Source organism: Rattus norvegicus, chromosome 4, assembly GCF_021556685.1.
Source record: "Rattus norvegicus strain SHRSP/BbbUtx chromosome 4, alternate assembly SHRSP_T2T, whole genome shotgun sequence".
In the NCBI taxonomy this organism is placed as follows: Eukaryota; Metazoa; Chordata; class Mammalia; order Rodentia; family Muridae; genus Rattus; species Rattus norvegicus.
In genome coordinates, this window is record NC_141537.1 from 34,929,780 (window position 1) to 34,953,708 (window position 23,929).

Here is a 23,929-nt window from a genome sequence, read left to right on the forward strand (position 1 = left end):
GAGCCATTACGATAAACTGTCAAAACTAGGCTATAGATATTGGTTATTGTAGCATCATTAATACTGTGCAAAAATAAATTAGTCACTTTGGCAATCAAACACATTCTTCTTATCTCCTGTCTGCGCTTTAAACAGAGCCCTCTCCTTGTGTTTGATAGGTCCTATTGTTAAGAGAACTGCAGAAATGTATTCAAAAATTCTTTGAAAATTTTCCAACTTCGGAAACGTATTCAGCAGTAATTAGCCTTCAAGGCGGCTGCTAGGGAGAGCGTGGCAGGGGGCTGCTCTTGAGTCTTAAAGTGCACCCCAGGCCCTGCAAGAGAGGGTGTCAGCTTTAGGACTCATGCCAGCTGAACCTACCCTGCTTACTTACCCCGCCTGCACTTTCACCACATCCCACCTTACCTCCTGGACCTCTTTTCCAAAAGAAAAAAAGAAGTTGAGGCGGAGGATGCAGGCAGTGGGAAATCAAACCAAAATGATCTCCGAACTCAAGTGCAGAGAGTAATGCTTAGGTGACTGAGGAAGTGGCTAAGTGAGCAAAGTGCTCACCGTGAATGATGAGGGGGTGAGTTCAAATCCCCAGTACCCCTGTCCAAACCCAGGCTTGGCAACACATATGTGGGAGGCAGGAACAGCAGGACAGGTATTTGCTAGGCAACCAGACAAGCCAGTGAGTTCCACACAGATAGGCTTGTCTCAGATAAATAAGTAAATAAATAAATAAATAAGTGAGTGAGTGAATGAATGAATGAGTAAATGAATGAATGAGACGAAGAACAATGGAGGGAAGCACCTATCATTGGCCTCCACCTTCTCAGGAACGGACAAACACGCTTGCATGTAGGTCCATGCACATATATGCATATACTACACATACACAGATATCAAAAGTAAATAAAACATAACTCTTGCCTCAGGCAGGAGACTGACTTACTACGACAGAGCTGCCATTCCCTAGTTAAGTTTAGGCGGATCCCTGGGATAGTTTGTGTAGAGACACTATCACTTGCCCTGGAGTGTTCCTTTCTCTATCATAAGTGCTTGTCACAAGATTGTTTCAGAGTGACATGATGTAAGCCAAGTTGAGGTTTTTCCAAAGGTTTTGCTGCCTGCAGAAGTGAAGCTCATATTTTACGTTCATCACAGGCAACCTGTTCCCTTCACCAGAAGGGGCAGTAGAGCAACTGTCATGGTCCCAAAGGGACACGTTCAAAAGAGACAGAGGTAGCTGCTTAGGAACAGAATGTGCCTTGTATTGTCAGAGACCCTTCCATGAAGGCAGAAACGTCAGTAGATAAACCCCGGAGGGCATCAGTGGGTGAGAGGAAGACGGAATGTTGTACTGCTTCCCTTTAAGTTCTGAGTTCATTGGGCCTGCTTGTAGAGTGGGCGGAGAGGCTTCAACAGCAGGATTGTATTTCCTCACAGATCTGATGCCAAAGTGCCACGATGGCCAGCTTCTCTTCAGAGAACCTCTCTGTAACCTGTAGCAGTCTTAGCTCTGTGTCCCCAAGCACTCTTCCCCCTGTATGTCTCTGGGTCCTAATCTCTCCTTGTAAAGACACTGTTCGTATTGAGTTACACTCCCCAAAGCCAAATTTAAACATAATTACCTGCTAGAAGGCTTTATCTCCAAATGCAGCAATCACATTCTAAGGTACTAAGAACAAAGACTTCAGGACAGGAGTTTAATTTTAGAACCACTTCAATTTTCCCATAATGAGAAAGGAGACTACTTCAGTATCCCGGTTTACACTTGCTAATGGACCAAAACCAAACTCTGTTAACATCACAGGCTATACAATCTCTTCACCACCCTGGCTCCTAGTAACCCAGTGCCACAGTTTCCCCAATACTAACACCCAGGGCCAGCAGGACCCTGAGGGAAAGTACAGTATGCGACGTGAGCTGTTCCAACAGTTGGCTCTGCTGATGGCGAATGGGAAGACCGTGTTCTGCAGGGGTTCCACCTGGGCTGGTGTCCTGCCCGTTGATGCATGGTACTTGTTTGAATGGCTCTGTACCATTTAGTTACCTGGAATGGCTCTTCCCAGTCAGACACATGAGACTGCCCCAGGAGAGCTGTATTATCCCTGTCTTTCACACATACATACGAATCTTTGAAATGCAAGGTTCACATACAAAAAATTTACGGATATTGCTTTTTTTTTTAAATCTTACCTAAAGCTAAGTTTTATCTGCTTTTAACGAGATAGACCATATCAGATGTTTAATTTCTTCTTCTCCTGTGGTACAAAGACTGACCATTCTTGACTAGAGTCCCCACTCTGCTTTCCAGAGTAGCTGTGCTGGTTTGTAATCCCAGCAGCAATGTGTGAGGGCTTCTTTGCCCTATACCCTGTGGCCATTTGTTTCCATTTCTCCTTCTTGGTAGTCATTTTAAGTGGGATATGATCGGATCTTTGTGTAGTTTTGCTCTGCCCTTCCTGGGCAGATATGAACGTTGAACATTTTCCCATGTATGTATTAGACTTCCAGGGTTGCTCTTCCTTTGAGATCTGCTTACTCTACTCCCTTGCCCATTTATTGCCTGAGTGGCTGGGTTTGGGGCTTTAAATTCTCAGTCATTTACATATTTCAGATGCTGCTCTCCCATTGGATGGGTAGTTTGCAGAACACAGCAAGGGTCAGCACCGAGCATGGCTTCTTCACAACACCATTGCTCATCTCACACGTCTGTCTTCACTACCATCAGTGAGGCCTGAGCTGACAGATGCAAGGGATTCCCCCTTGGCAGCCGTTGCCTCTCACCCTAGCTACTGCACATTCTTCCTGCTCTCTCCATCCCGGATTCTACTCTACTGTTCTACCTTGGTGTTGTCCTTTTCTCTTAATGACATTTGTTCCTCCTGTCCCTTAACACTTCTTGTAAAATGTTCCCAGTCCTGTCTTTAACTCCATGTCTGCTTAACCATGGAGTGTCACTTCCAGACCTATATGTGACACACTTAAAATGCCGGTCACATCTTTTTTTTTTCCCTTGCTCTATTTCTTCTGTCTTGCACTCAGATAAAGGGACCCACCATTCAGCCATCCATACTCAGAAAAGACGTAAACTTGCACATGAATATTAGGCACCTTCAGGCATATTTAGTACATGGCACCTTTTGCAATTCATACTTAATAAATTAGCAGGTACTGCATCAAGAATTCTTTTTTTGTTTTTTTTCATAATTTATTTTTTTATTCATGTTAGATCCCGATCGAAATCCACTTCCTCCTCGTCTCTCAGCCCCACTCTTACACATCCCTCCCCCGTTGCTCCCTCCCTCTCTCCTCAGAGAAGGTGGTACCCCCGTTAGATACCACCTGCCCTGAGACATCTAGTCCCAGCAGTACTAAGCACCTCCTTTCCCACTGAGGCTGAATGAGGTTGTCCAGAAAGGGGAAGGAGATCCAATGACAAGGAACAGAGTCAGAGACAGCCAATATGCCCACAATCAAAATTATTATTATTGTATCTATGTGGACAAGTGCTCAGGCCTCCTAGGGCTTCCTCAGCTCTCACTCTGACTTCTAGCTGGGAATGCCACCCTGACTATGACCCAGGCATGCTTCGCTCTCTCCTATATGACCATCTCCCTTCCTGTATAACAGGGTCTCTGCACCTTTCAAAGCAGGTCTCCTCAGCTATCCTAGCCAGTACCTTCCTGGAGCATATCAGATGGCAACCTTCAAGCCCATCTTAGAATCCTCTGGCATCTATGAACTGGAGCACAGAATGAACACCGGTCTATATAGCTGTTCTCTGTCTGTAGCACAAACAAGTCAGGGAGCCGGTCTGTTTTCTAGCAATTCTCAGGTAAGGGAAAGTCCTTGCTGAGTTTTACCAGGAATGTGTCTTTGAGAAAGAATTTCCATTTCTCAGTTCTTACAACAGGAGAGTCTCTGCACCTCCTTGTAATTCCATGTGTGTCCCCATTCGTTTTGTTTTTCTTGTCTCTTGGCTCTGCTTCATTGCCAGCTTGCAATAACCACTCATCAGGACGGCGGCGACAGCTATGCCATCTTCCTGTCCCCGTTAGAGATCTCCGTTCAGTGTTTGTTCTTAATATTGCATGATACACGGTTTGGAAGGCATAGAGATCCTTTTGGAATGCAGTGTAAAAACAGACTTTCCTAGCATGCATTTCAGAGCGTCTGTTCTCAGAGCTGAATGGTTAGTGCTTGAGAGCAGAGTCAAATCTTGATCCCTATTGATTGCCTAAGTGAGAAAGATCCCTGATGTCCCACCTGAAGTGTGTTCGGTAAAAGAAAGTTAGAGCTGGGAATGCTTTCTGAGATGTCACTTTAACAAAGGGCTATTCGTATGTGTGTTTCTGCTATTACGCTCTTAAATATCCAAAATATCAGAAGGAAAACACTCTGTGTGCGCTAAACTAAAATTATAACCTCTACAAGCAAGAAGATGAACGAAATTGCTACTTCACCTCAGTAAGGTTTCCTGGAGAACAGAAGACGGAATTAGTCCACAGCTCCAAAGGAAAGGCCTGGTGGTGCCTTTCTGATAAACACAGTATCAGGCAGTGTCTGATCTATTTGATCTTTTGTCTCCTTTATGGCCATTTTTATCTCTTCTCTTCTTAGCATCAGAGAGTAAATATTAAAATTGGACTTGATAAATCTGCCTGTGCTGTCACCAATTCTGTCCTGCTGCACGTGTCTGCTGCATCCTTTTTTTAAAAAAAAAAAAAAAAAAAAAGCTCACCCATGCAAAATACTTTAACCATGAGAGAAACCACAGAAGGAATCGTAAAGCCACCTCCCAACTTGCCCTGTATGCATACTTCCTGTCCTTTGCTTCCACAGCCCTCCTCAACACTCACCCGTGAGCACATGCTTTTGAGCTGCTGAATATTTATGCAGACATGTGTGACTAATTCATATAACTACGAACACTTTGGGGACTTAAAATTCACCCAGCTCGCTGAACTTTCTCATTGTGCAAGAAGTACAGGTTTGGTAAGTCCTTTGTTTCGCTCTTTCAACCAACAGGAAAGGGAAGTGTTAGCCTCTTTATTTTAGGGATATACTACACCGGCGTCCTTCTCAAGAATCGCCTTTTAAATAATATGGTTGGGTGTGGGGGAGATCCACGCCAACAACTTACTTCTAAAATTAAAGCTTCCCCCCCAGGCCCCTGCATTAATTATCATTGTATATCTAATATTATAAGGCAAATTACATCTCATTTTTTTTTTACCCCCAAGTAGTTGTTTGGGGATCAAACCAATTCAGGTTCATCGTGATGAGCTTTCTGTGACCTGTTAACTTTGCAAATTGTGAGGAACAGAAAGTAATCCAAGTAATCGCGTGGCTATTTCCAATATCCTGAATCACCTCACCTCACCTCACATTTAGTTCCTGTTCGCTTCTTCAATAGAAAGTAATTCCAGCTTGGCTAAGCAGAATGGAGCACACAAGAAATCTGGTGCAATGATATGGCCAACTCAAGCAGAATGTTTTGAACTTTTGCTTTGTGGAATTCTCTGCTCTGGTCCTCAGCAAAATGATGAGAAATATGACAGCTATATTAGTATTAAATATTATACAAAAGGCGGAGTACATTTATCACAGGAGACATATGCAAAATGAGCTACCAAACATCATCCTGGTTCTGAATGTACACCCAACAACAACAACAACAACACACACACACACACACACACACACACACACACCTAAATGTTATATTTAAATGCAGTAAGCTCATCAATATCAATTGGTAATTGTCAAATACCAGCCTGGCCATTTCCAAAATAAATATGATGGGGACTCTAATAGAATCTACTGTTCTAGATTTGTAATTTAACTACCTGCACAAGACTGGGCCTCTCAGAAATCCATCACTAATAGGAGAAGGGCTCAGGAGACCCCACCCCTCCCTAAGGGACTCCTAGGCCTTCCAAGTTTTCTGGATGGGCCAGGGATAGGAGTGGGTAGCAACTTCTAAGTTGTCCTTGCTCAAGTGACTAACACTCCACCCATGCCCATGTAATTAAATACTGTGGGTCATCAAAAAGTTTAAAATGCATCAAAGTAGTAGGGCACCTTGTAGGAAGAAGAAATAGTTCAGCAGGCGGGTAAGGGGAATGCAGATCAATTGGGGAAATATAATTTTAGTATTTTCTGTCTGTGTGTATGTGCATGTGTGTGTGTGTGTGTGTGTGTGTTATGTATTTGTATGAGCATGTATAAAATTATGAAAGAATAGATTTTAAGTTTGGTGTAGGGTTGATGGTAGGAGTCAATTGGAAGAATACTTACCTGCCATACACAAAGCTCTGTTTCCTGTCTCTAACACTGCATAAATCCAGATCAGGAATTCAAGGTCATGCTCAGCTGAATAGTCAGTTCCAGGGCAACCCTGACTACCTGATACCCTGCCTCAAACAAGATCAACGACAAAAGAATGTTTCTACTGAGATGGTTTGTAAGATTCATGTTTCAGAGGAGATCAGCACTCAAAACCATTTCAATGGAAATATTTTGCTGTGTAGTCTTCTAGCTAATGAAACACAATTGCAAACCTGACATCAAAGTCATAATAAATAAGCAGACACTGCCTGACTCTTTTTTTCCTTCTGATTCTCCAGGACTTCATGGTACAGACTTGCTTCTTCCAGGTCTGATCCATTCTCCCTCTTTGCACCTCCAATCCTTCCTACTGGTATTCACATCTTCTGTCCATCTTTCTGGGACTCTCTAATCATCTTGACCCTCAGAGATATACAGAATGGGTTTTTGGTTTGGTTTGGTTTTTTTTTTTTTTTTTTTTTTTTTTTTTTTTTTTTTGGACTAACTAAAATGATGCTGAATGTGAAGCCCTTCAGCCTTAGTAGCGATAGAGCTGGGAAACGCACAACCAATTCGGAGGGCTCGTTTGAACCCGCTCGCCCCCTTTCTGTTGTTCTGCAACTCTTCCAAAAGAAAGTGTAGCTTGAGAGAAGACCTGTTGACAAAAGGAGGCAACTCAGCTCATCCCACTGTTAGAGATGTAATCCTCCTCTCGGCAGTTCCCAAGAGCAGCCCCTCGGCTTAGTGTCCTCACAATGTGTCCATACAATGTGTGACACTAGAATACCAGTTTTACAGAACCTCCAGGTCGAGCTAACATTCATAAAAATGTCAGTGTGGGAAGGACTCCCTTTATGAATTAGGTAAAGCTTGTAGCTTTTCCCCATGGCTTTGAGCACTCACATACTAGTCAAAACCTGTGAATATGTATACATTCTTTTTATGGATAATTGGGCTCTTTATTGGTGGCGCCTCCTGGATTAAGAGGATTCCTCCATGCAAATCAGCTGTAGAGGAAGGCAGAACAACAAAGAACGCCTTTCATGTGGCTTCTGATCTCAGGTAGCAGACTGCTACATTTAGACAGAGACGAACGTCAAATTCCTGGATGCCCACAATCCCCTTTCATATTGATTTAAATCAATTAGTTAATGTGGAAGTCCTCACATGGTTTTGCTTAAAGCACACAAACAAACAGCCGACCTGCTGTACATCTTCTGTTGAGAATGACTCCCCAAAGTTTTGATGTCTAAGCTTCAAGTCCTGGACAGGAAGACAAGCTCATCCCGAAGCCGACAGATGGAGCTTCAGTAACAGGGCACAGAAGCTAAAATGAATAATAGCTACTCTGTGCTTCAGAAGGACCTCAAATTAAGTTACACATAGAATTTTCTAATGATGGTACCAAATTTGCAACACCTCCCTGGGGCCAAGAGAGTTGGTCTCTTTGGTTTGTGAGCTTTGGTTTATTCCTTTTTATGGTAGGAGCATCCATTTTGTATGGGTCTGAGGTTTGGTGGTCCTTTGCTAGCTGGTTTTGTTTCTTTGTTAGGGTGATAATGTGGTCTCAAATTTCAATAGTTCCTGGAAGAACTGGCTGTCTCTGTTTTAATTGCTTCACTGGGACCACAGAACTGTTTTTGGAGGATATCTTCACATTACTCATATTGGTCATCATCTTTCTTCCACAAGAGGATACTGTTTCTAGGTCCATTTTGTTTTCCTTCTGCATCAGAAGTCAAAGTTGAAAGCTGTATTATTAGTTTTCCACCCTTTCCCCTATCTATCTGTGGACTATCCCCTAAAAAATACCCCTCCCCAACAAACAAAAATGTTCACAGGTCGAATAAGCACTTCTCTGTCTGCTTGGAAAGTTGATCATTTAGAAACGAATCCAACCTCAATAAGCATGTATGGTGTTTGAGGCTGTTGGAAAATACTGTAACATGAATAGTTTTATTCTCCGACTTTTGGGACATTACATTATGGTGGGACCCTTGGAGGTCCCCCATAAATGAAGAAGACAAAGTACCCAGAGGAAAAGTGCTACTGCCGTCTCTGTAATGTCAGGAAAGGGAAGCCGACCCCATAGAAATCATTTCTGAGTTAAGAGGTTGGTGAACAGGCCTGTGTGTTTTCACAAGTAACCTGATTGGTACTGAAGTTGAATATTGTTAAGTTTTGCTTCTGTAAACAGATCTCACCGACTCACCCAAATTCTGTATTTCTTATTTTTCAGTTGATCAGAGAGAGAAACTATTACAGCATCCATTGTTTCAAACTTCCCAATTGTATGTTATTATTTTACTGAATTTGAAGGTTTAGAAAGCGTTTAAAAAATTTTTTTTGAGACTTATGGTCCAAACGCTAAGTAAGATGGGCTCAGTGATAATACGTTTCATTGGACAGCACTTTAGAATGATGGAAGCTTCTGGAAGCTAAACTTCACCCCATCCTTGCTGTGCAGTACAACCATGGCACACAGCAGAGCTGCCCTAACACCTTAAGGCTAAAGAGAACCCAGTGATCAGAGAGCCTCCTTCCAGTCTTACACATAACAAAATGATCATTCAAAAGTCTGAGGTGAAATTTTCCAAGGGCTGTAGCTTCCCTGTCTTTCATGTCCTTTCTGACTGCTCCTAGCTTCCTTACTCTGCTTTTCAGTGGCCATCGTGAGCTCTTCTGAGAGGCTCCCAGTCAGAAAACTGGAGCCAAGTCTCTGCCTGCTCGCTCATTTTATTCTACTTTCCAAGGAACAGCCGTCTGCTATTATGGCTAAGGACAGTCCCTATCCTGTTCCTAGCGTGTTAGAGAATTGTTTTTCCTCCCACCAAATGCTAATGACCCCTCAGAAGTGTGGGTGATGCCCTCAAAGTCATTAATAACTGGTTTAGGAAAAAAAATCATTAATAATTTTTTAACTGTTTGTACAAGTCATTTAGTGTGTGCTTAGCAAACATTGGTCGAATTGAATGGGCATGTAAAGAATAAGGGTTAATGGACTTGTTCTCTCTGTAAAGACTCAAGACCAGGTTGAAGGACCCTAGAGTGCTGCAAACACAGAATGTGCCTAACAGCTAGAAACCCTGAGACCAAAAGCTACCTCCCCTTCTCTTCAATCTCTGTGGCCTTATGGGTTGCTAACTTCTCTGAGCTATAATTTTCTGTAAACACCATCTACCTTACAGAAATTTTATGCGGATTAAGTTAGACAAAGTGTGTACAGAGCCTGGTCCACAGCAAGCCTTCTTTCCTGCAGTTCACAGAAGTCTGTGCAGGCCGACCACTCTGCTTTGTTTGGAAGTCGGTGAATGAAAAGCAAGCTGGGCTGCGTAGCTTCACGCACATTATCAGAATGGCAGACGTGGAGGCCTGATGAAGCCAAGGGTCGAGGTTTTTATTTCAGTGGCGTGCCACCCATGCACAGGTTGTGAATGGTGACGTTTTTCTTTTCCTTTTTTGACACATTGCTGATGCTAAGCATAGCATTTGAAAAGAAAACATACAGGTGAAGGGGGTGTTGTCCAGTGACATTTGACTGCTTTGCAAAAAAAAAAACCGCTTTCCACAGCAATATGCTTTGGAGCAATATTTAGTTAACTGATCGACCTCGGGTATTTTCCTAGAGTAAATGTTTTAAATCATGACGCCTCTGTGGCTTTGATATACACAAAGGATATTGTGAAATTCCTCCTCAAAACCATTGACAGCGTTTGTTCCCATACTGTCTTTTGAAAATACGTGGTATTCTTAAATCAATAGTCATGTCCTACTAATGTCTTACTATAATGAATTCGTAAGCTCTGAAGCATCTGTTGCACAAACTCCAAAGCTGTGTTCTTGAGACCAAAGGCTTTCAAGTTTTTTTGGGAAAATGTTAATGTTTCATGATATGAGTATTATCATACATTTTTAAAATGTCAAGCATTTGAGGCAGATCTTTAATAATGTGATTGGTGAAGACAAAATGATATAGAATGATAAAAAAAACTTTATTGAACAAAGTGTAATTGCTATTCAAATAGTTCTGTCGTACAAGGGGCATTTGCCTGTAACGGTATTTTATGCCTCTGGGGGACACAGGACATAGTGGTCGGTAAGTAGGAGCCCAGAGCATACAGTAATAAGTTCAGTAAGTTTCCCAACCTATCAATTTCTCAAGGTTGAATAGAGCCTTTGAAATGTAAAGCCCCTCCCTTTTCCCAAGCAAACACCAAGCATTGCTTTCACGGTGACTTTTGTAATAGAAGGTTCAGCCTTGGAGGGGAAGGGTGATGAGGAGGCTTCAGAAAGACAAGAGAAGAAGAGTATGTCAATCAATATGGTGACCAGGAAAAAACCTGAGCTGCAGGAACATGAGGAAGGAGAGTTATTTCCAGATGTTTTAAAGGTGGTGTCTCCAGGATATAGTGTAATTTTTGCTGAATTTGTCAGTAAAGAAAACATCAAAATGACCGAAAGAAGAGTATCATAAAGATTAACAGGATAATTTTTAAGGGGATTAGTGTGTGTTGGTGTAGAGAGCTCCTCGGAGAGTGGCCGTTTGAAGCTGGATGGGGTTGTAATTGATCAAAACAGTAATGGTTGGTGTGTTGTGTGTTTATTGTATGTTTGCATGCGTATCCATATCTACAGTTCTGTGTGCTTGGATGAACTATTGACTGACCGGATGAGAGAGGATATTAAGAGTCCACTCTTTAAAATACATATGTCTTTAGCTGCTATTGGCTCTATAAGAAGTGTGTTATGTTCTCTAACTATTACTGGCTAGTTAGCTATGAAATCTAGAGTCTCCGGTGATAACTTTTTTACAAAGAGTAAGATTGTAATATACACAATGGTCAGAGAAGGATCTGCTACTTCATACTTTCTTTTTAATAAACCAGGAAAATGATACACAATCATGCTATCAGATAATAATTTGCTACTTGGGTTTTCTAGTAAAAATTTGAGTTATCTAACATAAACAATGAGAAGAAGGCATAAGCAGTAGCCAATAAACAAAAATTCTGGTTTCTAATCATATTACAGACATATTTAAAAATTATTTGTATAAGATTATAGAATAATAATATCATACCACTATAAGACAAATGTCTAGTTTGTTCCTTTTTGGTGTTTCAATGACAAGTATTCCTTTTCAAATTACACTCTCACAGATACTTTTGAGGTTAAAATATGACACATCTATCTCACACACACACACACACACACACACACACACACACACTCACACACTCATATACACATTCACACCCATTGGTCCATCTACCATCTGTGTTGTGTTAATGTAACTAAACTTCGTTTGCATCAAACCAGGGACTTTTAAATGTCCAGGAAATGCAAATAATGGGAATAAGTCAATTATAGTGACTCCCATAATAAGTCGTTGCACTCTGTTTCAGTTAAAGACCTGTGGGTTTACAGTGATTTTCCTCATTCCCATTTCAGCGCATGTACTTTGGGCATCTCTCATTCACAAGCCCCACACATTGGCAGTTCTTGCTGATATTTGGAGCCGATTCCCTACAGATGTGTTCTCTGAATATCCAAGGCAGAAAGGATTTGATTGTTATATTGTATGTTATCTTTTCTTGATCTTACCACCCTGGCCTGTGTCGGCATTCCACAGAGCCGGAGAAGAGAGTTCAGACAGCTGACTAGAGGAAGAAGACAAAAATTCCCATTGTTTAGATTTCTGTCAGAGGATATAAGAATAGTTAATTTCTTTTATCTCTGGGGCTTTCATTATCATTTAAATTTCATTTTACATTAATTGATCAGGGATTAGTAAAGCCATTATGCAGAAATTAGAATAAGACAAGCCAGATGGAATGAATAATTCATAAAGTCCAATTACGTTTTATTTCTGGTGTACTTTCAAACTTGCCTCTGACTTCTGTGCTATTTTGATGTGACAATATTCGCTGGAAATCAAGTGTGCCATTTTAATTTATTATATCCCTCTGGAGTGGAGGCATTTGTATGCAGTGGAAGAATGTTCAGTGTTTCCCCTCAGAACATCAACTTTAGGGGTCTTGGAAATCCTTGGTGATTTAGAAAGGATGTCATATTTTATGTGTAAGTTCAGAGGTTCTAGAATGAGCTACATTGCTCCACTTGGTTCGGGCGAACTAACCCCACCCCATAATATGGAGGCTACGGTCTTAACTAGATAGATTTCCACTTTCTTGTAAGAGCTGAGACCCGACTTTAAAGGTATTTGTCCCGTTTCCTTCGCCGCAAAGAAAGAGTTAAAATATGAATTTGGCCTGCAGTTTGACTAGAAGAAGCCACCGTTGCTGCAGCGACAAGGGAGGACCACGAGGTGGCAGACGTTGCCTTCGGTGCAGAGTCAGGGTTGCCAGGGACCGCCCGGGCTTCGGAGCATCCCAGCGGGTCCAAGCCCCTCAGCCCACTCCTGGGTTCAGGCTCCCAGCGACCTGCACAGCTTGGCCTGGCAAGAATTCCGAGCTAATGGCAGTCGCGTCCACCTGTCTGGAATGTCGCTTACAACTGTGTCTGAAACCGCCTCGCTCCGCGGGTCCCGGCCCCGGCCCATTCAGAGTCACCCCCACCCCCGGGGATTTATTTATGCCACTGGACAGTTGTAGTCACATTAAAGCTCCGGTTCACCTTCTCGAGGACTTTCATCTCGGGAAGTTTTATGACACTTGGTGAATGTGCAAAGTTTTTAATTAGGCTCTCTAGACAGCCCGAGGCGGCGGCAGCGCCACTAAGTCTTCACGGTCTCTCTGCTTTACAGCACAACAAGCCGCTCTACTCCTTTGAAGACAATGCAGACTATGTGTACGATGTCATGTGGTCCCCCGTGCATCCCGCGCTCTTTGCCTGCGTGGACGGGATGGGGCGCTTGGACCTCTGGAACCTCAACAGTGACACCGAGGTGAGCAGCAGGCTCCCGGGCCCAGGGCTGGGAGGGGGCACCCGGGCCACTCTGCAGTCTGATTCTTCCTGGGGAAAAAAAGACCTGCCTTTTGTGGACAGACCCTCCAACAGCCTCTGGGCAGCGTCCATCGCCCCCACCCCCAGCCCCCAATTCTTAACTACTTGGAAGGGAACTAGCAGATGTATTGGCCAAAACTCCATTTCACTTCATTCCTAAACTGTAGCAGATCTTAGACAGTTACTGACTCTGGTTCACACACACCTTCCCCACCCCACCCACGCCCCCAAGAGCACAAATTGTGTTCACACTTTTCCCTGAGGGGAAGGACACATAGCGTTGAAATAGCTTTATTGGCAGACTTGGAAAAGTAAGATTTTCTGGGTGCCGTCTTTTTTAGATTGGATTATTGAAATGAGGTTACCCTGTCGACGCTGGCTATTCGTACCATTTCTGTTTTGACTCCATAAAATATGATTCTCTACACGACTTTCTGTTTAGATCTGCCATCCATTTGATTTTTGCTAAGGAAATATTCCTTGTCTGCGATATTGAACTCAAAGGCAGTAGTGTCTAAGTTGAAACATGTATGCAAAACTCAGTTTTTAAAATGGGATTTTTAACATGTCACATTTAAAGTCATTCACGAGTGAAAGATGCCTATTTCTTTAAAAGAAAAAAGTTGATAACAAAATGATTACTTTTAAAGTGTATTTTATTTGCTTTGCTTCTTTTCTTTCAATCCCTGGGAAGTACTGAGGGTCTAATTCAGAGCCTTAGGATTGGTGTTGTTGACAGGGAACATGTTTCATGAATATTATGTGTCCTAAAAATGGCCTCTGCATCACTTCTTGGTTTTTGGTTTGGGTACAGATATGCAGGTAAAGAGTGCATGATACAAGGTACCTGTCAAGCAAAGCCAGTCTTTTGAAGAGCTTGGGACAGGAAGTCATTCAGCCTTTTTAATTAAGGATCCTAAGGCTGGAGGACATAGAGGAGAACAGGAGACTAGGGTTTTTTTTGTTTTTTTTTTTGTGGGAGGGGACAGGGAAATTTCCTTCAGGTGGTGTTGTGCCTGGGTGCTTTTAATGGCACATATTTCTGTAGCTATCACCAGGCAAATGTATTTCCATCACAGCCATTTTTTTTTCTTTTACCTCCAAGGACTGTGGGGGAAAGAAAGTTACATAATGAAGGTATCTTTGAAAATCCTCAGAGGGCAGGAGTGAGATGCCCATCGTTTGGGATGCTGAAATGTTTATAACATCATTGCGTTTAATAGTGAGATGCTATTACCTTACGTTGTAATGGTTTCCCAAAGTCTTTCATCACCGTTGATTAAAATCATACTGCTTCTATTTGCCAGAAGAAACTCACTCTAAGCAACCAAAAAAACAAAAACGCTTTCCAGATTGACTCGGGAGCGTGCTATATGAGAAAGCCGGCCAAGCCGAGGTGATGTTTTCATGACACCCAGCTCTGGTGCATAGGAAGGGATGTAGTGGTCCTCACCTCCTTAATAACCTCTCTCTCTCTCTCTCTCTCTCTCTCTCTCTCTCTCTCTCTCTCTCTCTCTCTCTCTCTCTCTCTCTTTCTTTCTCTCTCCCCCTCCCTCCCTCAAAGTGATATCTTGACATTGCCTTCACTCTCTATAGGTATCAAAGAGAGAAACTCAGAGTAGTTTTATAGTTAACATTTAAAACTTCACGGCCGGTCATGCTTAGAGTTAAGATTTATGATAAGCGCTCTGGCTTCACGGCCATGGTAAAAGCACACCAAGGCAGCCTCACTTCCAGGACCTCACAATTTCAAACCCTTTCTTTCTTTTTTTTTTTTTTCAGGTTTAAGTCAGATTAGGAAATAGATTTTAAAAGACTGAGGGAGCCTATGTTCCCTATCTGCTTTGTTGTTCTTCAAATTATTATACTTTTAAACCAAGTTGTCCCCACCCAACCACCCCCACTCCTCTGCAAAAGAAACCGACTATTTACCCTTGATGGGACCGACTCTTCTTAGTAATTTATGCTATATACATCTTGTATTTGCAATTAAAATGACTGTGCCATAAAAACATGAGAATACTTATGAAATCAAAGTTGGAAGTAAGACACATGAAAAGAGCATGCAGATTATTTTAATACAGATTTTCACATTTGAACTTCAAAAACCACTTAAATTAATAGATATATTTTCCTTTATGTACTCATTAATTTTTAGCATATACCATAGGCTGTGGCATCATATTTTATTTTTTATATTTTATTTCTTATAACAGCTATGGAAAGGAAGCTGGATAATCTTTTTAAACTGACTTCAGTTTGCTACATTACTTACATTTGAAGTAAACTAATTTCTTTAGAAGCACATTAGACCTTGTTTTATCTACATGACGTCGGGGTCTTTTAAATTAATTTTTTTAGATCTGTCCTATGAAGATTAAATATTTTATTCAGCTTTTAGATTATTCAAGGTAAAAATCCTTTACGATATTTCTAAGACAGTGTTAAAAATGAACTTCGAAGTTTCGGCAGCTGAATCATGGATCTGTTTTTAGGCCAGCACAGCAATAATAAAGTATATTGACAGAATTATAGTCTATCTAAATTCACATTGTTTTTATTCTTTGCAAGGTTTGGTTAAAAGTTCAGACTCCAGTCTGCTCAGCAGGGACCTTCATTGTAGAAATTGGGTATTTTTTTTTAAAAATGAGCCAGGGAATTTCATTTTATGTTTTTGTTCACAATTGGCATGCAATGATTTAAGCAGGTGAAAAGAATTTCTATTGATTTCAAGATGAAGTTTAAACATAGATTCTTACGTATGATGGAGTTTTTATTGCTATTTTAAAGATAGAGATTGGCTCAATAGTTTCCCATAAACAGATGGTTTCAACCCTGTGACTAGCTGAATGCTACGGGTGCTATGTTGCAGCACATGTCATGTTTCCCTGTTGGTGAGACATACTTATTGAGCACAGGTCTCTCAGAGTGGCAGGAGATGCTCTCAATGGCCATCTTCCGTCTTTCTTCCCATCTTCCTTCAACGTGTACCATTTTGTTTCTTAATGGTGTGCTGTCATTTCCAAATCAACATTCTCTAGAAGGCTGGGGAGCTCTAAACAATTATAAATTCGCAACCTTGAAGACAAGAGTAACACATGCTGACAGAAGAGGGGTGGAGTCACTCAAAATCCTCCCTCCACATAGCAAGGTTCTTGAAATAGCCAGACAGACAGACAGACTGCAAGTTCTATTCCAGCACTGCCAGTTTACTGTACTAATGATTATTGGCCCAATTATCAATGGTTCTGGATTTCCAATGTTTATTAAAGGAGTCACACACATAGCTGCATTTTAACAGGATGTCTCCGCACAGACAGTGACAACGTTATGGACCATTCTCCGTATCTTGGTATTGCTGCAGGGAGAAAGATAAAAGGAGGCAAGGAGAGTTTATGATTGATTCTTCAGGTTTTTCTCTTTTTACCTGTACACAACATAATTTTACTTCATTTAAATTGGTGTTTTATGTCCATCTGTATCTGTGTGAGGGTGTCAGATCTCCTGGAACTGGAACTACAGGTAGCTGTGAAATGCCGTGTGGGTGCTGGGACTTGAACCTGGCCCTTTGGAAGAGCAGCCAATGCTCTTGACTGCTGAGCCATCTCTTTAGCCCCCTTAACTCTATATTTCTTTCCTTCCGATCACCCACTTTCTGATAAGGTGGATAATTCTCTAAGAATCAGTGCATGCATGCTAATTTTGTTGTGAAGATTCAAGTTATTTGACATTTTCCCCGCTCCCCTGTCATATCCCGTATGATTTGATGGTCAAGCATTGCATTGAGCTGTCACACTTCTGTGAGGAGCATACACTTGACAAAAATCTAGAGACATACTCCCTTGCTGGCTTCCATGACTGTGGGAAAGTGTGTCCCTGTTTTCCTTTCCTGCTTCTCATTTCTACTCCTTAAGTCAGTGGAGCGTAGGATTCCAGAACAATGAATCCCGTTTACCCTTTCTCGAGGTGGGGCTGGGAGTGGAAGAGGCTTCATGCACAGGAAGGCCGTTGTGGTCCACAGAATAAATCACATCACTAAATATTAGTATTATTTAATTCATATTAATTTTTTGTGTCATAACCCCTTTGGCAGGTGCCAACAGCAAGTGTGGCTATTGAGGGGGCTTCTGCCCTAAACCGGGTTCGTTGGGCACAAGGTGGTAAGGAAGTTGCAGTAGGTGACTCAGAAGGCCGCATCTGGATCTACGATGTTGGAGAGGTACGTATGTGCGGTTGTTGTTTTGTTTTGTTTGGGGACAGGAGTTTGGCTTGCGTTTCCACTTTAAAGACCTGCTGAAATGATTAACAAGGCTTTCTGAGCCACAAGAACCCTCTCGATTGAGTTTGCAACTTTCCATTGACTTCAGTGTGAGTTTGGAAACTCCTCCTTGGGGTCTAATTTGGCCCGTGTCTCCATGCACAGGACACTTTAGTTAATGATCTGAACTCCTTCTATTTGTGTTGTAGAAACCCCAGCTCACCAGGCTGAAGAATTGCTTTCATGCAACTAAAGCTGGCCAAACTAACTCAGCCTGTTAAAACGGAAGTTAAAATTTACCATTTACTCTGAGAAAGTGAAATCGTACTTAGTATGCTGATTCAAAATCATACTATTTAAGTACGGTGTCTCCAACTAAGAAGACTGAGATGAATCAAATTTTATAGCATTTTTGACATTTATGACATTATCGTGTAGGACCTATGCCTCTTTTGGTATGCCTTACTGTATGACATGTAAAATGATAGAAAGAGAACGTCATGGCATGCATCAATGTAAAAAATAATACACATTTTACACCAGAAAAATTCTGAATTTGTGTCCTGTTTTTACTTTTCCAGTGCTGATCGATTGTGCTGTTTAAATCGCTTTTCTTTTACTCTTGAGAAAGTGTTGACTTAAAAAAAACCTTGATTTCTAGTAAGGTTAAGTTTTTTTTATGTTTTTGTTTTTGTTTTGTTTTTCTCTTAAACACAAAGAAAATACGAGAAAATAACTGGAAAGTGTTGTGTAAAGTTACTTAGGCATAATTTGAATAGAACATTTGCATTCTGGAGAGAAAATAGACCACATTTGTAAGCATAGTGTGCTAGGCTAGGGAAGCACTCTGTGATTGACTACCTGGTAGGCTAGCTTAGCTGATCTCACTGAGAAGGATTCTTCCCAGTTTCCCCAGTCAGCATCATGGGACTTCAACAATCCTGGCTGGTTGTTCCGCGGAGGATTTTCTGATGGCACTCTATATAATGTGCTGTTCTGTAGCTCATTATGTTGCAACAAGCTAAATGATGTTTTCAGATTTCAGCTGGGTATAGACACTGAATAACTTTAGAGATGGGGCTTTCTATCCCAGCATCCAAAATGCTAAATAAAACACTTAAGCACCTCTTGGCTACCCTGTACTTACACTGTCTTCCCTTGCCCTGGTTATTCCTGATGCCACCAGTTAAGATAGGCAAAGTGGCAGAGACAACCAACACTGGACTACATGGTGACGATCCAGATGGCCAGGTGCCCCACAGTTTGAAGCTTTGGAAAGAGAATGCCATTTGAGCCAAAAGTATTTATTACCCATGATTTTCTGGCCATATTTTCTGCCGTGAGGTTTCTTTATATTTGATGTACTTCTTCATGGTCTTCACCCAGAGAAGACTGAACAACAAAACCAATATTTATTGTTGAGCTCTTTCCTAAAACATGAGGAGGGGGAGAGGGGAGAGGGAGAGGAGAGAGAGGAGAGGGGAGAGGAGAGAGGAGAGAGCGAGGGAAGAGGGGAGAGGGGAGAGGAGATAGAGGAGAGAGAGTAGAGAACAAAGAAAAATTAAACAGGATTTCTTTTTATCTCTTGTGTGTTCTTTCTTTCCTTTCTTGATAACAACTATGGCGGGTGGATAAAAGTGAAAATTGCCAAGAAAGAGCAGACAATAGACGAACTATTAAACCTCTTCTCTGTCTCACTCAAACACACACTGTCCATTAACTCTCTTTAGGCAACACACATTACTTGTATAACAATCTGATTTATCTTATAATGGCCTCCTGAAAGACCTCTGTGTTTATTGAATATAACATAGACATGTAGACACATCTCAGATAAGAAAAGAATCAGCCTAACATCGACATCATTTTCTGCAATGAGGTTCATGGATAGCTTATGCCCACAATGACTGGACTATGACTCTTTCTGGGGAGTATATGTGATTTTACAAAAGTTTCTCGGGCTGATACGTACAGCCGCTCAGCTTCTTGCTAGGGCACTATCATCATCTCTGAATTGTGAAGTGTTGCTCTGCTCATATGTCTGCTGTCACCGTAGCCCAGGCTGGTTTTCATTTCTGTATTATTGCCCTTGCTTTTCTAAGTGATATTACAGGCTACAGAAATGTCTGCAGCTAGAGGCCAGTCTCGCCTATTGTCTGGAGTCTAGACAGGCTATAGAAAAATCTTGGTGACATATAATAGGCCAAACAATTTGTAGGGTTGTTTATCCTTACCAATTCACCACGAGGAGAGGAAAGGGGGAATATACCATTTTATTGAGCGTAGGTAATGTTACAATCTTTAGCCCTTCACTGAATAAGTGAAAACCAGGCTTCAACACTTGAACAATCCTTCCTATATTGTTTGAGCATACACAAAGCGCTGGTTAGCTTAGACTTAACAATGTCATTTAGACTAACTATCATTTTTCCCCCTCCAAAATGTTTCTGTAAAGTATCTTACATTTTTTGGAGATAAGGAAAGTCATTGCCATTTCTCCTTGCTGACCTCTGTAACTTTCTTTAAACCTCTGAAGGTCCCTATACTGAGTCGAAGTCAGGATGCCAAGTACTGAGAGCGAAAACGAAGTCTTACAGTTGAGGCTAACTGAAACTCACTTCTTAGAGATGGTAGATATACCCTGGGCAGCCGCCGCCATTACTGAAATTCCTGTTATATCACTTGTCTGGAACTGACAAAATATCACTGAACATAGAATAAAGGGATACTCTCCCAACAGTGCCTTCCCAGACTTCTGATGTGCTGCTACTGTGGAAAGCCATCTTAGGGGTGCTTTCAAGACACGCTGGCCTGTTGAGAATTAGAGGTCAGACCGTAGGCTGGTACAGGCTGGTGAGAGGAAGAGTGTCTGAGCAGGATGCCATTTAAATAGTAAGAAATATAGAGGAGGAAGAAAAATGTATAGCATCAAGAACCAAATTGTCAGCGGGCTGTGATACTATGATCAACATCCAAGATGAGTCGTCTGGTCCTCGTTAGAGTTGAATTCCTCACCAGGGTCATGCTGGCCTTTGGAAGGCCTTAATAGAAAAATATTAAAACATTTCTCAATAACTCTTAAAATGTAGTCTGTGTACCAATGAAATGGTAGTTTCCAGAATCCTCAATGTTCATCTGCTGGCCTTGAGACCTCAGTAAACTGAAGATATGTCTGACTGTGAGAAGCCCTCTCACATCTGTCTTTCCGTTGTTATTGGCTTGAGACCTCTGTGAGACTGGAGGAAGAAGGCAGCTGCTGCCTTTTTGCTAAGATCTTGTTCTTCTTGTGAAGCCAGCTACACTGGTGTGTGACTGGTAAGGTTTCACAGGGTCTGGTGTCTTGGAGCTCTGAGTAGAGCCCAATATTCTATTGTCGTCGTCTGGCAGTTTGTAAACAGTTGTCAGCAAGAGGCTCCTTATTTTTATTCTGTAATAGGCTCTGCATGTTATATGGTCTGTTCTGTCCCTAAGAAAATTGACGGTAAAACAAATAAGAAATAAAGTATTTTGGCCCTGTCCTTTATCGTTGGGAAAAAACAAAGAGAAATCTCTAGAAATGTGATTCAATAGAGTTCGTGCTCCTTCACTCTGTTACCTACTTCTTAAATTATAAGGTTCTAGATTATAAGTCTCAAATGGTGCATACGTGTAGTGCTTATAGCCAAGGTAGGGTTTTATGATACCTGCCCAAAACCTCATTCACATTCTATCATAATTTAATTTAACATATACTGTTTGTTTGGAAATTTTTCTTTGATTCGTGCTTCACTAGATGAAGCAGAATGGGACAAACTGTCCCCATTCTCACCATTGTAACTTTCTGTCAACACCTTTGAGACATCTGCATTTTGGTCTAGGTAAGAAGGTCACTGCACAGAGGGACTCTAGTGTCACCAAGTTGCTAACAATCATGTGCCTCTTCTACCCCAGCTGAGGCTGCAGCTGCTTCTGGGAGTCCCAGCTCAGAACCCCAATGATAGTGTCCTTCTCTATTACATACAATTATCCTTAGGTTGACAGAGGTGGCTCAGATCCAGATGCTGATGCAATTTACTAAGGACTTGTGAAGAGGTCAACAGAGGGTTGTGTAGGAGCTCACTGAAATCAACAAGTTGAATTTGTCTGCCCAGCCCCCCAACTTCTTTACTCTTTGTTACATTTAAATGGCCTAAGTGTGAGTAATCTCTCAGGGTCTGTAACTGGGAAAGTAAAACGTAAACCAGGCATGTTTTCAGGCTACTGGATGCTGTGTTTGTATAGCACGCATTCTTGCTTGTTTGATTTCAGCATTGTGTCTGGAAATCTATTTATTTTCACAGATAGGGGCCTATTTCCTTCACAGAACAGGTGTTTAACTTCCATTAGCATAAATAGAAACTACGCAAATCTAGTGTAAGACAAAGACGCCCCCCCCCTTTACTATTTGGTTGTAATTTTTATTCTATTTGCGCTTTCAAAAATCACTTAAAAAGAGAGTGGTTGCACGCATCATTTAAAATTTCTGAAATCTAGAACAAAGGATGAAGAAGCCGGCTCAGCAGTGAAGGATGCTTGCTGCTCTTTCACAGGACCCGAGTTCAGTTCTGAACATCGATATCAGACTGCTCGCGACTGCATGCAAGTCCAGAGGGTCCAATGCCCTCTTCGGGCCTCTTAGAGCAACTGCACACACACACATAGACACACACACACACACACACACACACACACACACACACACACACACACCTGAATAAAAGAAAAGTAGATCCATTTAAAAAAAAAAAAAGAGCCTAGCCTTTGACCCTACATCTTGAGAAATTTCTACAGTACAAGATACATGACGCACGCACTGTAGGCTCTCACTCAACTAATTAAGACATGAGTGAAATAATAAGCCACAAACCAGGCCTAACTATAACCTCAGATGTATTCTGATTAGAACACACTCGTAGAACTCTGTTGAGAACTGCTGGCGTTTGTTCAGTTTTGTCGGTTTGTTTCAAATGCTGTGTGAATGCACGTACCTTAAAGATTTCAAAATAAAAATTACTTAGCTACCATGGTTCCTTTTCTGACTAGCAAGCTTTGCTACATATATACACAACGGACTTTTCACTGCGCATGGGCCGGTGTGTATAGAGTTATTGCCGTGTCCTCGTGATTGATAGTCAGCCTATCTACCTGTCTTTCTTGGAGATGTGTTTTATGGAAAGCCCGTTGTCATTATGAATGCTTCAGTGCAGTCACACGGACGCGGCTGTCACAAATATCCCCTAACGACTATGTTGGCTGCTTATCTGAATTAGTTAGGAGGCTGTTTGCAGCTCTGCTTCTCAAAGAAGCCGTTTATCTTCCACCTCCTATTATTTCTTTTTCCATTAACCTCTTCCAGGGAAGACTTCGTTTTCAGTCCTGATAAATACCTGCAGCTTTCCAATCCCCGATTACATTTTTACACTGAACACATGACAAAATATCAAAACCATTTTCAGCTTAAAGGAGGATTTGCAAAATAAAATTATCACCTAAAAGCTGTGATGTATGCGGAGGGTAAATCTTATCACCTTAACTGTGTTTGCCTGACCCACTGAACAATTAATAAGCAGACACATGCACACGTCTTTAAGTTTAAACTCTTAACTTTGGTAACACAGATAACTCGTTTGGTATGACCACTCATGGGCCAGAAGGACAGCAGTTCTAGCATTACAAATCTCAATGGATGCAATGCATTTGTCAACATATAAACGAAATAAAAGGCTCTCGGGATGGAAAATGCCGGCGAATATGTTACATCAAATGTTATTGCTAAAAAAAATAAAATAAAATAAAATGTGACTTTAAGTATCTGTTTTTAAGATTTTAAAATGGAAGTGAAAAGGTAGATTCAAAAGTTTATTCAGAATCCCAAGGAGAAAAATGACCCAGGCTATGAACTTTAAAATAGTGACCAAGGTGTTACATGTAAAAACTATTTAAAAAAAAAAAACCTCCAGGGCTTGGGATATAGCTCAGTGGCTAAGTGCTTAGAATGAAACAAAACAAAACAAAAATATTGTTTTTCCGAGTTTTGCGCAGCCGGCAAGAATAGGAATAAAAAAGAAATTCCAGGAGCCGTTTCTCTTGCCGTTTATCCTAAGGAACATTCATTCCGTAGAGTAAAACCGGGTAGACAGCACTGCTACCAGGGGATTGAGTGACACAAAATCAACAAAGTATATTTATAGATTTTTTTTCCAGTGGATTATACGAAGCAGTAATTGTTTGCTCTTCACAGTTTCCAGCAGGACAGGCAGTACATTATTCTCTAAAGAAGCCTAGGTCTTTGTATGAATAACTGCTCTCCTTGGGAATTGGGTAGACAGAACGCCCGAGTAGAAAGTTAAACTGAAACCTGGGTAT

General features: G+C 41.4%; 1 protein-coding gene across 12 annotated transcripts in view; it reads left to right on the forward strand.

Annotated features, from left to right (window-relative positions):
* The window catches only part of Dync1i1 (dynein cytoplasmic 1 intermediate chain 1), a 313,021-nt gene that overhangs the window by 278,130 nt on the left and 10,962 nt on the right, over positions 1–23,929 (forward strand). For all 12 annotated transcript variants that reach the window (NM_019234.3, NM_001439344.1, NM_001439346.1 and 9 more), the window contains 2 exons: positions 13,088–13,228; positions 17,381–17,506. In NM_019234.3, coding sequence (NP_062107.2) covers positions 13,088–13,228; positions 17,381–17,506 — 267 coding nt within the window. The remainder of the gene's footprint in view (positions 1–13,087; positions 13,229–17,380; positions 17,507–23,929) is intronic.